The sequence below is a fragment of the Ursus arctos genome, unplaced genomic scaffold (assembly GCF_023065955.2).
Source record: "Ursus arctos isolate Adak ecotype North America unplaced genomic scaffold, UrsArc2.0 scaffold_7, whole genome shotgun sequence".
Lineage (NCBI taxonomy): Eukaryota > Metazoa > Chordata > Mammalia > Carnivora > Ursidae > Ursus > Ursus arctos.
The window spans coordinates 5,072,691-5,091,645 of record NW_026623089.1 but is presented as its reverse complement, the minus strand read 5'-3'; the positions used below and the strand labels follow the sequence as shown (position 1 = coordinate 5,091,645).

Below are 18,955 nucleotides of genomic sequence, written 5' to 3'. Positions count from 1 at the left end.
TTCGGTACTGTCTTGGTATGTTTCATAGTTTCCTCTGTTTGCCCAGCCAAAAACCTGCATGCCGGTCACAGGAAGGTGGCAATGAAAGTTTGTGGCTACATGGAATGATGAATGGAAGACAAATAACAAAATTAATTGTGAAGGTAAGTTTGATTCAGTAGATCTACAAGGGTTGGATCGAACTGATTTCCGGTGATATTTAGCAGCTCTTAACCTGATTTAAATAAAACGCGAAGACTCATGCCCATGCTTTCTGTTCGGTATCTTGAATATGGCATAATCGCCAAATTATTTGTGTTTTGAGAATTTTAACCAGCAATCATTAGTTATTCTATAACCCTGGTTTCTGTCTTCTCCTGCTCTCTTGCCTGTAGATTCTAGTTCAGGTAATAAGGCCAATCCCATTATACTCCTGGTTGCCTCTATTCATCTAGGGCTTCTTTTTGGAGAAAAGAGGTCTCATTGGCATTGAAGTACATCAAGTTCTTCTTTTCCACACACACTCATGTGACCCTCCTGAACATGAGTGTGTATGTTCCAAACATCCCTTGTGTAAAAAATAGAGTTGTCCTGGCTGAGTCCCCTGAGGGAGATCTATTTTTGGAGTTTCACGTTGGAACAGAGATGGGATATCCTGCTACCAAGCTGATGGTTAGATTTTGTAGCACTTTCTGGTTGAGTTGCAGTACAGATGAAAAAAACTGGAGGCTAGAACCCCAACACCATGTATAATTTTGGCTTGTTGGCAAGTGCATTGTGGTCAAACAGATTACTTAGAAACGATGTTTTAGAACACAGTCATTCAGAGGAGGAGGTACTTCTTTCTTCTTCTTATTTGTCTTAACCTTTGTCTTTCTTTCTTTTTCTTTCTTTCTTTCTTCTTCTTTGAAATATCTTTTATTTTTTTAAATAGGTTTATTTATTTATACACTAATGTTGCCTTTCTGTACTTCCAAACTGATGAAATATTTTCTCTGTTAATCAAAATTACAGTGAATAAGTATTTATAAACATTTTAAGTTAATAAATATGTTTGAGTCTATCTCTATGTTTTAAAAATCCAATTAATTAACATATAGTGTATTACCAATTTCAGTGGTAGAGGTCAGTGATTCATCAGTCTTATATAACAACCAGTGCTCATTACATCACGTGCCCTCTTTAATGCCCGTCACTCAGTTACCCCATCCCTCCATCCTCCTCCCCTCCAGCAACCCTCAGTTTGTTACCTATGATTAAGAGTCTCTTATGGTTTGTCTTCCTCTCTGATTTTGTCTTGTTTTATTTTTTCCTCTCTTCCCTTATGATCCACTGTTTTGTCTCTTAAATTCCACAGGTAAAGTTCTCAGAGTTGTTCGTAGCCTGTTCTCCCAGAGCCAGGAATGGAGATGTTGATCCTTGAAGAAGTAGCTCCCATGCAAGCCTCGTGTCATCTTAGCAAACACATCCTAATAACCTAATGCCGGTTATTTCCACTTCGTGTTCTAGCTTTGAGACCTCAGAGGGTTTGGGCGTAGATTAGCCCAGACAACAAGCTGGCCTTCAGCCTGGCTGCATGGTCACAGCCCATCCAGTGCTTCTTCAGGGCCAGCTTGGTGCTTGGCCTTTTCCGGGAGTTGCTCGGGGGAATGACACATAGTCCTTGCCCTCAAGACACTTAGCATCTAGAGGACTATGTTTCCAATATGAAGGCGCTGCTGCTGTGCTGATGGAGTAGAGGCGTAGAACTATTTCTGGGGACAGTTTCTGCGCTCATTCAAAGGTACATCTTTGTTCTGGCCCAGACGCTCTGTTCCCTCCTCGGCAGCTCAGCATATCTGCCGGCAGGTTCCCAGCACCCTGCTTGTGGCTTTCTTGCAGCGGGTTCTCATGGATGCTGGTGACGTGATGAGGTGTTTTTGTCCCACGTGACTGAGAGCATCTTCGTGGCCACAGATTCATGTTCCGAGTCCTGGCGCTGAGCCCACAAGCGCTTTCCGTGGAGCAGGGCTTGAGGTGTCCATCGTAAATACCTGTTTCTTTCCTGACTCATAGAAAGTGAGCACTGTACCTCCCTTCTCTGCTTTCAGCCTTTCCACAACACTTATCAGATGGAACACGCCATACATTCTAGTTATTATTTTGCTTTCAGTCTGTCTCCCCCTGACAATGTCAGCACCATGAGGGGAGAGATTTTTGTCAGTTTGTTCCGTGATGAACGTTCAGCGCTCACTTAGGGGCGCGAAGGATAGTGGATGCCCAAGAAATAGTTTTTGAATAATGAATGAGAAAATGAGTGAATGAATGAATGAATGAATGAATGAAGAATCTGTGTGAGTATCCTGCTGGGTTAACTGACATTACACCCTGTGCTTCTGAAATGAAAAGAGACGGTCAGCTTTGTGATGTTTCCAGCTGGATCAGGTGAGAACATCTGTCTCAAAGTATTAACATTATCCCACCTTAAAGTTCCCCAACAAGTGGAAAAGGTCAGTCATCTTCTGCTTTCCACACCCAGATATTAAAGTAAATGGCTTAGCCTGCCCCTCAGCCAGCCCCCTCCTCATCCCCGGGAAATGTCATTTCTTTATCTCAGAAGCAGTCCTGGTGAACGAGTTTCAGTGAGAAACAAACACGTGATTAATAATGAATGCAGTTGCTTTCTTTATGTGGTGTTGACAAATTAAATTTTATTGGCCTTGCAACTCCCCAAATGTGGTGACCCTATAATTCTCAGGAGGCTAAGGCTTTTAGGGGAGCTTGCAATGCCTGTTTTCACTATAAAGCAAAACAAAATGGTGGCCAATGGAGGCGCATGGCAGCCAGTGTGATGCTTCAAGCGCATGTGAGTCCCTGGGAGCCAGCTGGTGTCCCTTCCTTCTCCCTCAGCCCTCTGCCTCACATCCGACAGCGCCTCCCTGCATCTCCCTAAGGCTCTGCCTCACCTCCCTGCTCACGTCCCTTTACACAGAGCCATGCATGATGAAGAAATAGGAATATATTATTATTATTATTATTGAATATCCATTATTATTACTGTCAGAAATGCATGCAGACTTGGACCTAGACAGACGCAGAGATAAACACTATTATTAGGGCAGGACTTCTCTCTTTAGAGTTGTATCATCATATTTCCATAATATAAAATCATCATAGGAAGGAATTGGGGAAGATAGTAATTATTATTTTGTGCATGGACTGCCTGGTTAGGTTACAAACAGGGCAAAGCTTGCATTTGCTTTCTTACATTCCTATGTTGCAAAATGGTAACTGTGATGACAAACAAGCCATTCGCCCCAAAGGGCACCAGGAGTAGCTATTAATAAGGAAAACAACTTTTTGGGGCTGAGCGGAGGCTGAGTTGATTAACTTATTTTCCTGGAAGACAGATAAAGCTTAAGCTATAATTTATTGAAAATTAATGAAAATGGATTATGGTGGCAGTGGCTACCGACCTAGAATGAGAATAGGGATCTGGGTACGTTGTCCTAAAGCATGTCTTCCTCTGGCTCACTGTGGTTCTGCCTCACTCGTTATCTTATGTGTAGAGTCTGACTTACAGAGGTTGTAATTTGAAAGCATTAATGTGCATTTGCTAGTAGTTCTGATCATAAATATCCACAGAGCCCTTCATGTTTGATTTATAATTTCTTTTGATGTATTTTTTTTTTAGAGCAGTTGAGTTAATTTTAAATCAGACCTATCTTTGTGAAGTGTCTGTGCTTTGTTTCAGAAGTCTGACCTTGTGCTGTTTTTTTAAAACAATCGCTTCAGAGCTCTTGCAGTTGAAGATTAAAATCTTTAACTTTTGGTGTCATCATTTATAAGACTCTCGATGTCCAATTATGAGACTTGTATCTGGGGAGAGAGTCTACTGCTGCAACCAGTGAGATGTCGAGAGAAAAAATTTACTCCAATTTTGATGACTAGGACCTCGATTCTCATAAATGTCCTTTCAGATCCAGCCTTTAGAATACACACTTTTTGTGGTTGTTGCATTGAAAACTTTCCTCCAACTTGTGATTCACATGAATTTAGATGTACATTTGAGGAAGGTAGAGCCAGCGGGGCACGTGGCAGTCACTCATTGAGCCACTGACGTGCTGGATGGTACCTGAAGGCCTTGAAGAGCCTCCCGGGAAGGCTGCCTCTGGATAGACGTTGTGCTTGGCACTCAGGTCCCTGGACTTCAAGATCAGCGGCTTTGATTTTTTTTTTTTTTTAATTACCTCACAGAGGACATTCCTCTCACTACTTATGTATCCTTAAAAACATGCCTTAGTACTAGGATCCCTTTAAAAGGTGCTTTCTGCTTTCTCCAGAACATGAGCTTGCAAAGATCTCACCAGCTTTGGGCACGAGAGCGTCTTAGGCCCTTCATGTTAGAGGAAGAATCCGGATTTTCAGTAGCAGCAAAAATGCTTGCTTTTTAATTCTGTGTGGACATAGCAGGTTTGCCATTTTCAGAGGATGAGTGAGCGGGTGCTCAGGCCTGACGGAGATCTAGATGTGAAGTCTGTCTTTATCATTTCTCACAGCCTTCTGACCTTGGGGATGCCAACGAGCATAGCCAGGCTTTAATTTTCTGGTGCAGGTAATTCCTACCTTTAGTGTCATTTTGAGGATTCAGTAAAACAATGCAGAATGCTCCCATGTTGGAGGTGCTCAAAATAGGTGGATTTTAAGGGTGTTGTGCCCAGAGACACTCACTTCCCAGAACTCTTCCACAGATCCAATGGGCAACAGAGCTCAAGTCATTTTGGCATAGCCTAGCAGAATTTGTATCAAATTTTTAAAAGTATTTGAAAATTAGAACTGCATTTCATCTCTTAAAAAAAAACCTGAATTCTGGGACACAAATCCATAAATGTTCATGTCATGCCTTGAATTGCTCATTTTATCTGCAAATGGGGTGCCTGGATTACCTAGTGACTCTGTGGTGAGGCATTTATTCACCTACCAACTTAAAAGGCCGGGGAGGTATTTGAAATCTATTTTGGCATTCTGCACAGGAAGATTATTTAAATTACATTTTCAAGTATGTGTGATACCTACATGAAGCCCAAAGCAAGAATTTAGAATGTATTTTATATTCTTACAAATATATTTGCTTCATTTTTCGTATTAAGGAGGGAAAGCCTTATTATTTTTCAAGAACTTAAAAAAAATGTGTTTACAAAGTTCTATAAATATAAGCTGTAGAAAAGACCACACCCCTGTGCATTAAGTGAAGAGAATGCTGGATAGTACACGATCTGTGCTTCCATTGCAAAATCATAAAACGTAACTTATACTTGAGATTTTACTCTTGAATATTTGATCACAAATCTATAAAAGCCATTAGTTGCAACAGAAAAAGAAAACAGAAAGGTGTTTCTGAAATCTCTTCAAAGGATGGCAGCCAAAAAGGACAGAAGCCAATTCGAGCATATGTATAGCAGGTGAAGAGATAAGAAGTAAAGTGTCAGTAGACAAGAAAATACGATAGGATCCCTGGACGCATTTACTGAAGGACGTCCGCAGAGAGGGCTCTGTTGCTTTATTCCCTCTCTCTCTCTCTCTCTCTCTCTCTCTCTCTCTGTAAACTTTTATATAAGGTAGTGGCTGAAATGATGATGTTGTTAGGCCTCTCTGGAGGATTTGTTCTTAGAGCAGGAAGGAGCCGTGAGGTCTCTTGTCTCATCTGGAAGGTCCTTCTTTCATAGGGGAACAGGTAGCTGGGAGAGGCTTGGCCAGGATGAGCAAGGACTAACCCGTGTTTCCTGACTCCACACCCTGCCTTTTCCATGACGCCAGACCCTCTTGGCCTGTGCATGTTTCTGAAAACGAATACAGAGCTGATGTCTCTCTTTGTAATCCTCCCTCCCTCCTAACCTTTGGAAAGAAACCAGCCCATATCATAAAGCAGGAAAATCTGGCTTGAAAGTGTTTAGGCTTGGCCCTTGCTTTACCTCCCCCACTTGAGAATCTGAAAGGCTGCTTGTCAGTAACAAAGTAACTTGGAAGGAGGTAACTTGTACTGAGTGCAAACACAGCCCTGGATTGAGAGCGTTGTCCTCTGTATTTGAGAAGCCCACGAGGCAGGTATTCTTAGCTCTATTTTTATAGAGTAAGAAGCTGAAGTTCAGAGAGGTTACTAACCGTGCCTAAGCACAGCTAGGGGAGAGAGGGGCAGAGCAAAGTTGCCAGCTCAGGACTGGCTGACTGCAGAGCCCCGGTCGTTCCACTCGGCTCCCCTCCTGGATCTCATTCCCAGAAAATGGAAACACGAAGTGAGCGGAAGGCAGGCCTCAGTCGGCTGGCTGGAATGTTTGGGTGACGACAAATGTGCAGAGACACTGAAACTGATTTATCAAGAAGATTAGAAAATGAAGTGCTGACATTTTCATCCTGTTCAGACTGGGAGCGCAGGGGCAGGAGTGCATTTGGCAGGGGAGGAGGACCTTTTCGCTCCCAATGTTGATGCTGGGTGCTGCTTTCCCTACGCTGCTCACAGTGCCCTGTGTTTCTGTGATGCATCGTGCCAGACGCCTGGGAAGGCAGCACACGGCATTCATTCCAGAGGAGACCCACAAGGGTTGTTTACAGAACCACTAATGCCACCCACCTCCCCTCTTCAAAACGAGGCCCTTCCAGCTAACCAGGTGGAAGACTTCCATCTCAATCAGTGGGTGGGTTTTGGCCAGAACAAGCCAAGCAGTCCTCCAGAGGGTGCCTGGTCACACTGAGATGAGAGTGCCTTACTGTGCCCAGCTTTTCCCTCAGCTCTTGGGGGTGGGGGAGGGCTCTGGGAAGTTGCTCGTCAGAATCTCACACGGAGAGCTTGGTGATTCCCGCGTTCGTGCCCTGGCTCCCGCCCCAGCAGTGCAAGGACTTCCATGTTGGGTCTTTCTGCTCTGTGACTTCAATTGTCCCCTTATGCTTCCTCTGTAATTGTGATGCAGTATTTATTCTGTTTGGGCATGGATAATTAAGGAACATTCAGAGAGATTTCTCCTTCCCTGACAGGTCCATCTGAAGAGTGCCTGATTCTGAGTGATTTGTCAATACAGGGACATAAGATAAAGCAAGTGTATCATTTTTTTCCATGTAGCCTCAGTATCTAGGTGACGGCAGGTCACAGTGCACAATTATGTGCTGTGATGACCTCTTCTTCCTGCTCGTGGGAGAGTGAGATCTTCTTCATGTTTTAAAGAAATGCTGCCATGTATGTATTCTACATACAAGTGACACAGACGTGAGTAATGCACAGGGAGTTCGCGGGCAGAATGCTGAGCGTTGCATGGGCTGAGGATGAACAGTCAGGTGCAGGCTTGAACAAACGGACCATCAGTGACCTGGGGACGCTTCAGAGGGGGGCCTGAGCTCATCTGACTTGTATCCCCTCCTTGCCTGGCACAGGGCTCAACACACAGAAGACTCTTGGTAGAGGCCTTCTGAACAAGTGTGTGAATGGTACGCCTGTCTGTCTGGCAGTCACACACCTGGGGTTGTCCCGCACCCACCTTCTGACCTGGTTTTCAGTTGAGTAAACCCCACCTTTACCAGACCATGCAGTACAAGTTGGCACACTCCGCCTATGGCCCAGACCTTGCTCCTGGCTGTTTCTGTGTGTGATTTCACGGGAACACGGCCATCGTTATTTGTACACATACTGTCTATGGCTGCTTTCATGATACCGTGGCAAAGCGCAATTGTTTGAACAGAGACGCTGTGGCCTTCAAATCCGAAAATATTTACTATCTGGCCCTTTATAGGAAAAGCGTGCCAACATCTGCCAGGTCAAAAGGTGACACTAAGGTCTTCAAATAACCACAGATTCTGAAAGCCTGAATTTTTTTTCCCCCTCTAGATGTGAGTATCTGCACATACCTTCACCCGCTGTGTGGCCAGCCCCCTTGTTTTAGTGATTAAAAGAAAAGCAAAGCTCGGCTAACAACACAGGGTTTCCATGCTGGGTTTGCATTAACTTGTTGCTGCCCTCAGGTCTTTATTCCTACCTCCTTTGTCTTCAAAGCCAGTGTGAGCACTGCCCTCAAAGGGCCCGATCTCGGGGGGATTCCCTTGGCTTATTTGTCTTTGCTATCCCCATGTGCCCTGGACCTCACGTCACAGAGAAATACTCTTTCTCGGTGAGGCTGAAGTGGCTGGACAGGACCCCAGGAGTGATAGCGGGGATGCACGGGGGACTGGGTCCCTGGGTTTACAGCCCTCCCTGCAAGCTCCTGGAGTCTTTGGGCTGTTTTGTTGTTTAGGTTTGGCTTCTTTTAAGTGATGGTCTCATATTTGCTCTGACTCAGTACAGCTGCAAAGCCTCCGGGCTTCCAGATTTCATCTCTGCCTATCCATCACATTTGACGGCCCGGAATGGCCTGGGTTCTGCTCTCTCCCTGCCTCCCCCAACACCCAAGCCTGCAGGTAACACCCAGCTGACGCTGGGAGAGATGTGACCAGTGAAGGAGCCTACTTGACTCTGGGCAACAGCAGATCTGCCCTCATGCATGATAGCTGGACTAAAGTGTCTCATGTGGTTTTCAGGTCTTCTCTGAATAGCCATCTCATAAGGCTGTCACTGACCACCAAACCCATGAAGACACTCAGTGTTGGGGTGCAGTCTTAGAAGTAAATAATCGTCTCCCCATGGAGTGCTCATCACAGTTGCTGGTCCGTGCACACCAGGAGCGCTTCAGAACTGCAGCCCATGGGTCAAAGGGTCTCCTGCCCAGCAACTTCTGTCTGCTCTGGGAAGTTAATGGCTGTTACAGGAAGTACTTGGGTTTTTAAACTCAGTGCCCTGTTTGCTTGGTTCTCGGCCTTCAACGACTACATTAGTGGCCTATTGAGGCAGCCTGTATGACCCTGAACTTCCTGGGAAGAGACAAGAATAATACTGAGAGCTCTGAAATAAGCAGGATAATTCCTGGCATTCATACCAGCACAGTGACCAAATGCTGCCCTCACTGCATAAAGCAAGCGATGTTAGGGAGCTGCCCGAACGTTTTACAAGGCTCTAAAAGGCAGGATTTTGAATACTTTTTGCACAGCTACCTCCTTATGGAATGGATCCTCTGAAATGCTCATATTAGGACGTGGCCTTTCCTCGGTGCCTGCTGTGTGTTGCTTTCTGCGACTAGCTTTGTAGACATCGTCTTTAAGCTTCTAGTAGCATTGTTTGGTACAAGATGAAATTGGAGCTCCCTGAGATTCAGTAACTTCCCTATGCTGAAAACACTCTGCCGAGGGCTTTTGGAAACTGGCATAAGCAAATGAGATGAATGAATTCGCATGAAAAATAATTTGGAAGCTCCTGAATGTGGTTGGGGTTGGTGACCCAGGAATTCCCATGCACAGAGGAACAACTTCAACAGGCTCGTCTGACAGACTCAATATGCAGTTTGCACAAACTCACTAGTGAAAGAAAGTCCTACAAAAAAGGTTATACAGTCAGTGTATTTCAAGAAACGTAAGTTGCCCCATGGACCCTAGCCAAGTTCAAAGAGTACTGCCCTTCCCTGGCTCTGTCCTAACATCCTACACCAGCGCAAGCCCATGGCCTCACTGTGCGATGGGGGTGTAGAGGCAGAATCTGTCCCTGGGATTCAAAGTCATGGGCTTCACATGCCCATAAGATACCTGTCCTCACTGGGTCCCCTCCCAATGCAGGCAAATTCTTTACCTAGTAGGCTCTCCATGCTTAATTGAGGGTAGAAGGGGGGAGAGAAATTGATTTTACCCAGCTCTGTTGTGTAATTCTCTACTGTTGATGACTTTTTAAACTCTAGAATATTCTCCAAGGAAAACTCTACTGATCTTTGTAACTTGGTCATGAAATTCTCTGTCATGTCACATAATGACTATATGATAATCTGTGGAAAGTAGAGTGAGCTTTCCTGGGTTGGTTGGTTTTGTTTTGTTTTTTGCCATGAGATGCAAGGAAAACAGCTATTCCCTGGCTCAGGTGGGATTCATAAAGTAAATCCTGCAGATTCCTCCTTTAGAGTGACTGTCTGGGGGCAGGCCTGTCAGGGGCACAGTCTGGTGCTCGGAGGAGCAGAATGGTGAAGTTTCAGGATTTTGTGAGCTGGTTGAAATTGGCCGTGGTAGCAGTATTTATACCACGGAAATCAGCAAATGCTATCCCCCCTGCCCCCCCAAACCAGTTGATAAAGATGTAGCAGCACACCTGTCTTCCACCCTCCACTCTGTGCTGGCCTCACACACCCAGGAGAGGGTTGGAGAAGGAGCCTGCTCCTTCTCTGTGCGCCTGCGAGGCTGCTGTCCCCTCACATCCTGACACTGAAAAGTGTGGTGGAAATGAGCGTTTTGGCCACCTCAGTGACCTCGGGCATTGGCAAGAGGGGCCACCTTAGGGTGGCCTTGGAGTTTGAAACCACTTGACTCACCGTGATCTGAGTCCAGAGCGCTCAGAGACAGAGGTGGGAAGGAAGGCTCTAGAACAGATGTGGGATATGGAACTGCCTTTCTGCAGCGAGCTTGTCCTACGCAGGCAGCAGCTGAACTAGGGATTGATTTTAAAGTCAGCTCACCCTTTGCCTTGATCTGTGTTGCTCAGTCCCCACATGGTTAGGAGGCAGGCACTGTGTCCCGTTTGGGGGAGACCGGGCTGAAGGACTTCTTGTGATGATGGCAATGCTCTGTGTCCTATGCAGTGACCCGTCATCACATATGGCTCTGGGGCACCTGAGATGTTGCTCGTACAACTGAAGAACTGAATTCACATTTGTAATTAATCTGAACTTGAATTTCAGTAGCCACTTGTGGCTGGTGGGTACTGCCCTGGAGCAGGGCAGCTCAGGCCTTGTAGGAAGAATACAGACGGCAGCCTGTGTGCTGGGAGTGTGGAGGGTACATTCATCACACTGGACTCAGATGTGGGGCTGCTAAGTGTTCCCCAGACCCCAGCATCTTTGACCAGCCAGACCAAGCAATACCCATGCCACTGTAGAACTCAGCCTGTTCTGATGCACCTGGCACTGGGCTGACTTCAGTAGAGGGTCACCCCACATCATCCTCTCCCTCCATCTACAGGATGAGTGATGATCTCCAACTTAACAGGTAAAGCAATGGGGTAGAGAGGGGTGTAGCCCTTGCCCCACGTCTTCGGCGTCAGAATTCCCACCTAAAGGTGTCTCGGTAAGTGCAGAAGCACCGTGTTGCCTGGCCAGGTTGCAGAGAACTCAGAGGGTCCCATTTAAAACAAATCTCTGCGCTTGTTTGAATAGTGTAAGGAGCCTGCAGCTCAACGTGGTTCTCCTTTCCTGGGGTGTTCGTGGGCGTTCAGCCTTGGCAGGGTTTTAGTTCGGCACCTACCCTGGTGAGCATACACATTGATTTAGCATATACATTTGGCTTTATACCATTTGGTGACTTTTTTTTTCCCTCAGTGAGTAATGTTGGTATCTTCCTACTTTGCTGTGTGATTTCAGTCACTACAAGCTGTACTGAAGTCCGTGATCGGGTCCCTGTTTGGGCCTTTAATTCTTTTGTGGGAATGTGGTCTCCTGATGGACCAGTCGCTTGTAGACCCACTGGAGTGTGTTGCTTCGGGATGCGTGTGTATTCAAGTCTAAATGACTGAAATGGGATGAAAATGGAAATGTACACCCAAGACTGAAAGAGGCCTTTTGAAAGCATTCTGTAATGTTAGGTTACCACTGATCTCCACATAGATTAGTTTATGATTGGCCAATAGCTGAATGCCATGGACTGGAAACAATACTCTGTATGGGGGGAGTGGATTTATTGGGGATCAACTCCTCTTGTAGATGGGCCGCCTGCACTGCGCCAGAGAAGCAGAAACCAGGTCCAGAACCTGCACCAGGCATCTTGCCTCTGGAGCCAGGGACTGAGCCTCACCTGCTTCCTTGCACAGTAGAGACTCTTCCCCCCCTTGTCTGCAGTACACAAACCCCGTATAACTGAACCACAAAAATCCTCTTGAGGAAACTGTTTACCAGTGGTTTGCTACCCTGGCGATGCATTACTTAGCTTCCCTTCATACTGGCTGCTAGCTCACTTCACCAGGAGTAGGGTTCCCGGGGAGGGGGATCTAACCCCATCAGGCAGCAGGGCACTCCCTCAGATCCCACCTCCAGATCAGGGGCTGCAGGGAATCCAGACAGTGTCAAGGGGAAATGGGAAACAGAAAACCTGGCAGTCAAGACGAAGGCCAATAAGCCGTGGGCACTGTTTTGAGAAGCTTGGCACTGGAGCATTGCTGGCACTCTTGTTTCAGCAAAGCACTCTGCCAGGCCCACACAAGCCTTTCTAGCGGAGGGGCTCAAGGCTAGCATCGTACCGTTAGGTCATTTGCTTTTAAATTTGCTGCTGCACAATTTCAAGTTCAAAAGATGGGAAACAAAGTTTAGCAATCTGTTATCAAGGCTGGACGGTTTTGGCTGCCGACTGGGTATGATTTCCTCTGTAGGCCTGCTCCGCACTAAGACACTCAGGAGGAAAGACACTGTCTCCTAATCACACACAGAGAGGGCTTGCCTGAGGGTGGGCATTGCTTCTAGGAGCGCCACAGCAGGACAGAGAAACATATCCTCTATTGTGTGGAACCCTGTACCGTCCTGAATATCAATGTGATTCTAATGATTTAATGTAACCAAGGCAGCATCTGCTTTGCAGGATGCCATTTCAGTTCTTTCTTTTCTCTTCTGTAATGTGATTCCTAAGAGGCGAGTAGTTTCTTACTTAGATATTTTGTGCTGGCGTACCTATGATATTTCATCCATATCGTAAACCTTTCGTCCTAGGGCATACAGAGTTAAGACCCATCAATTCATGCATTCAAAATAGAGATACAGGATTTGAATTCCAGGCCAGACAGATGAATGCCAACCATCAAGTGAATCTTTAAGGCGAGTTTGCAAGGAAGCCTAGCCTCATAAAGTAACCTGGGACCCCTTTGAACTCTCGCTGTCCTCAGACTATCACCTGTTCACAGAAATGCTGGCATTAGTCTCGCTACGGATCTGGGCACTGGAGGCTACGGAGGGACCCTGGGGGTGGTGAGCCCGCACAGCTTCATGAGAAACGTGGGCATACATACCCTTCCCGATGGGCCTCTCCTTTCTCCAACTCCTGAATGACCCCCAAGAGCACTTTGATGGTTTCTTGGCTGGAACTGATCAGGTCCTCCATCACCTGCAGCTGTGCTTTCAGATCGACGACTTCCGTGTGAGGCACGATTTGTCGGCATTCTTCACCCACAGCGGTGGCCGTGGGGCAAGGCTGGCTCTCCTCCCCCGGCGGGGCTCGAGTCTGCGGGGGCTGTTCGCTACATTCGGGGGACAGGCACTGCATCGGGGGTGAGCAGGCCGCCGCGGGGCCCTGGGGGCCCTGGAGCCCATTGAGACGCGAGGCCCTCCTCCGCTCCTGGTCGGCTGCCAGGCACAGGGGCCACTCGCTCGTGCCGGCAGAGTTTGACAAGGCAGCCTCGGGGGCCTGTGCGCTGGGGGCAGGTGCATAAACGGTGGCCACCTCGGTTTTAAACACGGTCCCGTGGGCCGACAGAGCAGCTTCCTCGGTGTCCGGTGTCGCCCTGTCGTGCTTTGCTTTCCCATGCAGCTGGTAATCAGGCTCCTGGGAGGGAGGCCGGGCAGAGTTTTGGAGAGGCTCATCTCGGCAGCTGTGCACATCAGGGTTTTTGCATGGCTCTGCACAGTTGACCCCGGCAGGCTGGTCCAATGCGTTCATGTGTTCGTTGGAGTGGAAAACCAAGGCTGCCGTCTTATGCACCTGGCCGGCACCCCACGGCCGGGCCTCCTCTCCTGGTCCTTCCTCGTGCTTCTCCTTCACATCCGTTGCAAACCCATTGTTTTGACTTTTAAAGGCATCCGCAGCGGGGATGCTTTTGAGATTCCCTTTTTTGCGGTCCAGAGGGAAGGTCTGGTAACACTTTTTCAGGTCTGGCGAGGTCTGCACGCCTGTGCTCTTGGTGACATTGGGGATGGACCTCCGAGCGGGCACGGTCATGTATTTGCGGTAGGCTGCCCTGTAGGACATGGGCTTGGCCTCCCGCTTCTCGCCCGGCTGTCCCGCCGAGAGCTGCGTGTCCCTCTGCTCATTCTGCGCCTCACAGATATCCTTAAACCGCACCTGTAGGGCTTTATTCCGTTTTTTAATCTGCCGGTTGGGATCCAGGGCATACTTCATCTCCAGGGCCAGGCAGGCGGCAGGCTCCACCTCGCTCTCTGATGTCGTGAGTACGCATTTGCTGCTTTCCTTACTGACCATGATTCCTGCGTTCAGAAACATCAACACAGGCATCAGTGCAATCGAAACACACATGCGAACACACAGGCAGCACAAACTTCGAGCGAATGTTACTACGGCCTGCTTCCTAATTATTTTTAAACAGGTGAGGTTGGCCTTTATGTTAAGGAAAATCAGACAGGCGGAGAATTGCTGGCAGGCACAGCTTGAAATGTTTCTCAGATATTAAAGCCTGCTTGCTTTTCCATGTGGGATACACTCGTTTCTTTTGATAGTAATGCATGTTTCCCCATTAGACAAACCTGTTTTACTATATTCATCAAGAAGCCCAACGATGCTGCCTCTTCCGCTTTGCAAATTATCATTTCACATACGCTTCATAGGCAGATGGTTTTCTACACGCATCTTATTCGGTTTGGGTTTTTACTAGTTTTTGAGGATAAGGTGATTAATCTATTATTGGAATCCAAGAGAATTGCTGTTTTCTTACTGGAGATTCTAGGTCCCGATCAGATAACTATGGAGAGCCCTACGTGAGGGACTGAAATAAATCTATTTGTCTTAGCCGTTATGGATGCCATGGGATGGTGGGGCATACTGCTCGATGGGAGGACCAGAAAGGATTCATCTTTGTGGTGTGGCTTGCTTCTAATGGGTTAACACCAGCCCTGGAGAGAACGTGGGTTTCCCTGCATCTACAGCTCCTTTCTTTGCATTCTATGGAGAGTGGTATTTGAAAATACTTTTTTTTTTTAAAGAAATTATTCATTCTAGAATCAAGTTTTGTGTTTTGATCACAACCTCTGAAAATGAAAACAATGGTGGTTGTTTCAGTATTTAAATCCTGAAAGAAAATAAAATCACAAGGCTTTATGTTAATCATGCAAATTCATCTTGGGCTGAATTATTAAATGCATCTGAAAAGGTGCAGGTGGCCGATGATCCCTCTGGGGAATACCAGTGGGGTGAATGCCTTCACTTTATCAGGCAGATTCACAGCTGCTCATTGCACGTGGAAGAATTTTCTTGCGGGCTGAACTTAAAGGAAGAAAATGTAGTTATGTTGCTTGTGAGTTAGTGTTAGAGAAGAAAATAGTCAGATGGGAGGGACTTCGGTGTGCAGGGGCCTGGCGTTGGAGCACCGTGTCCAAGGCCAGGTCGCAGGCATGAGCTAGCTGAACAGTAACAGACCCTTCGGGCTGTCCTAGGAGGAGCCCATGGAACTAGAACTGAAACCTCCAACAGCGCTTCTCTGGAAATGTCACAAGGAAGTGGGTGACTGGTGGTGGCCAGTCCAGAAGTCAGTGAGTGTGTGGGCTACCGGGAGCTCCACTAATGTGTGAAGATGATACCTAACACCTTCAGTGCCCTGCAGCCCATTTGAAGGAGCAACGTGGGGTTCAGAGAGGTTGTGTCACTTGTTAACATCACACAGCAAGTAGGACGTACAGTAAGGAGCAGGATCCTGACCTCCCTGATGCCTGAGTTCATGCTGTTTCTCCTAGTGTCAGATGTCCAACAAACACACAGGACACCTCCCCATATCCTTAGTTCTTACTGGGTTAGGATTGTAGGCCAGTGGGCATGATCGTCCAGTGAAGGAAAAAAGTGGGGAGAAGCCCAGAGCCCCCGTGTGAGAGTGTGTTCTAGAACTTCCCCTCCCTGCAGTCGGGAGACTCCGTTCAACTGGCCTCTGCATCACAGGCCAGCATGGCGCTGGCACTTTGCAGGTCTCCAGTAGAGATCCTGAACAAAAGACTTAGAGAGAACTTCATTTTTTCATCACTTATGCCATGGTGATGAACTGGCAATCTTGTTGGAGGACAGCAATCAGCTCTGCTCTCCTGTGCACGTAGAAATGTTCAGCCGCATCCCAGCCTCTACCCACTAGACTAAGGAGCACCCTCCCAGTGTGCCTGCTAGAAATGCCCCCAGACATTGCCAAATGGCCCTGGGGGTTGAGGGAGGGGCACAGCCATCTCTGGGTAAGGACCACCGCTCTGGACCTTTCATCTTGGGTAGCTGGAGTGTGTCCCTGAAAGGGAAGGCCTGGGAGAGCAGAGTGAATGACCGGGAACAGATGGCATTGTCCAGGCACCCGGGGGCATGGGTGGTCTGGAAGGTGCCTTTCCTGAGGAGCTGATCTGGGAACTCCCCAGCTCTCTGCTGAGCCAGGAGAGAGCCACATCCTCATGTCGCTGCTGCTCTGTGTGTCCTCTGACAAAAGAATTACCCCAAACAGTCGCTCTCTTAGGTAGTTTGGAGAAGACAGAGAATCAGCCTATTTTGGCTTTTAGAGCTTTCCTGGATGCTGAAGATAGCTGGAGGACTTTGTAATTTGAAACTGGAAACACCGGGCAGTTGTGGAGAGACCAGGAAAGGAAAGGAACAGACCAGAGCTGTATCATGTCCTGGCCCCGTGTTGGGAGGACTAGATTCTGGATAGTGGGTGGGGTGTGGAGCATGCCTGCTAAGGAGAGATAATATATATCTTTTACAGATACTTACCCCAACAGGTTAAAATGATATACACAAAAGGACGTGGTGTGGGAGGGTATGGGGGCGGTGGGGGTGTAATGAGAAAATTAAATCTTAACCCTCCTATCTCATAGTCATTCTTGAACTGCCTTTGTTGTCCAGCTATGTCAGACTATATTGTGCCATCATTCTGCAGAAGACCTTCCTACCACGGAAAACTTGAAAGGGAGAGCATTTTTACAAAAAGCAATTTACTAGTAATTTTTCAGCCTTTTCCCTGCCACTCCTGAAAAATGTGTGTCTGAATAAGTTTGTCCTACCATGCTATTCATCATCGCGATTTGCCAGGAACTGCACTGAAATAATTTTCTTACATCAGTCTGCTGGTTTGGAAAGATATTCTGGATCTTGGATCCAACCATCGAACTAATAAAACAAATCAGAAAAATTAATTGCCAGTGGCAAAATAATAATAATAAAGCAATTCTAAGCTCTTCTCTGTTTTACAGGGAGTTGCTAAGTATATAAAAATCATTTTCTTATTAGTAAAAATGATGGTGATACTTAGAGGATTTTTTCTCTCAGGGTAGTCTGTTGGTGAATTCGTTTTTCAAGTAGTAGAAATTGAATTGTCCTCATCCCACTGATAAGAAAGACGTCGAAGGATTCTTGAGGTTGACTTATTTGGACTTCAGATGGACATCTGTGCTCCTTTTGATGGCTGGGTAGCATTTTCTAAAGCTTTAGAATGGAATTTTCCTGGATGTTAAGAATTACTTTCATATTAAATGGTTATACCTTCCCAGGGTGTTCACTTACTGTTTATTGGGGTGGGGGTGCTGGTAGTGATTATTAAGGAAATGGTTTTGTCATGAAAGGAAATTGGGTGTTCTAACAGAAGACATCCCCCAAGTTGAACCTTCTGGCACACTTCATTCATCTGTCATCCCTTCATACAGTCATTCAGCAAATGAGTGTGCCTCTGCTACAGGTGATATCAAGGTGGAGTCCATACGTAGTTCTGTTCCTCACCAAATGCCAGCATCTTCTGTGCTGCACTTGGATTTCATCCTTGACCCTCAGGACAGCCTCACAGGGGAGGCACTCTTGCCACCCTCAAGCTGCAGATCGAGAAATTGAGGCTCCAGACTTTTTTTTTTTTTTTTTTGTAATTTGCTGGGAGTCATGTAGCTCGAGGGCCACTCCCTGCATCCCTCTAAATCCCAGGCACTGAACCCTTGCTCTGCCCCAGGAAACTGTGGCTCGAAGGCAGTGCCCTGCAATGAACTGCAGAAAGCATCCAGCAGCTGGAACCTGTCTGAGCAATTTCCTTGGCCTGTTTGTCACGGGGTATCTGGGTGCAGGTTGTGCAGAGCACCTGCAGGTAGGTCCCAGGAACACACCTGGCCCTGGACACAGACTCAGTGAGGGCTGTCGGGAGTGCTGGACTCCTCAGGAAGACACAGTGGCATTTTCGGGACGGCTCGCCTTGGCGGTGTCACCTCCAAGGACCATGGGCTCTGGTTCTTGGAGTTAATCTCTTGGCTCCAAAGCAGCGGGAGTTCATAAAGTTTATTTTTCATAAGAAAATTGTGTTTTGGAATTCATCGGACTGTGCCGTCTTGAGGTGAATCTGGCGAGTCACGGTTGAGCCCGTCTGGCTCGGGGAGAGCTGGTGTCGAGGAGCTGTTCGGAATGCAAATGTCTTAATTACCCTCCAATTAAAGTGCATAATCAAATGTGAGTTGTAAATATATAAACCCTGTATTTTTAGATTAGTGATGGAGAGTCCTCTCTGCATGCTGCTTTAAATTAATAGCTTCTATAAAAATGTTCATTCCAGCTTAAAGGAGTGAAAAATGGAAGCAACTAAATGCCTAACAATAGGTAAACGGTTAAGTAAACGATGGTGTACATCGACTCAGTGCGGCCATTAAAATGATAATTGTAAAGATTATTTAGTATCATAGAAAAACACTTATGAAATCATGTTACGTGAAAGAAAGCAGTCTCCCAAATTGTACTGGAAGAAAATGAACCAACATGGTCATCATTGTGGTATTAAGATAGTGCATTTTGGGAGATTTATTTTCCCTTCTGTTTTCCGGTTTTTGTTGGATTTAGCTTCCCTTCTGCTTTCTGGGTTTTGTTGGGGGAGCTGCGAGTATATTACGGTTCGCCAATTAAAAAACCCCAGGGCAATGTCAGGCCACACCTTACGCAGGATGACAGGATCAGGCCGCTAGACAGTATA

At 46.8% G+C, this 18,955-nt stretch overlaps 2 protein-coding genes across 5 annotated transcripts in view; one reads left to right on the top strand and one right to left on the bottom strand.

Moving 5' to 3' along the window:
- Positions 1–18,457, bottom strand: part of INSYN2A (inhibitory synaptic factor 2A) — a 41,824-nt gene extending 23,367 nt beyond the window's left edge. Inside the window, exon 1 of the mRNA XM_026494392.4 lies at positions 13,058–18,457. Within this exon, the coding sequence (XP_026350177.3) occupies positions 13,058–14,298 (1,241 nt within the window). The 5' untranslated portion in view covers positions 14,299–18,457. The remainder of the gene's footprint in view (positions 1–13,057) is intronic.
- The window catches only part of DOCK1 (dedicator of cytokinesis 1), a 493,249-nt gene that overhangs the window by 224,874 nt on the left and 249,420 nt on the right, over positions 1–18,955 (top strand). The window lies entirely within an intron of this gene.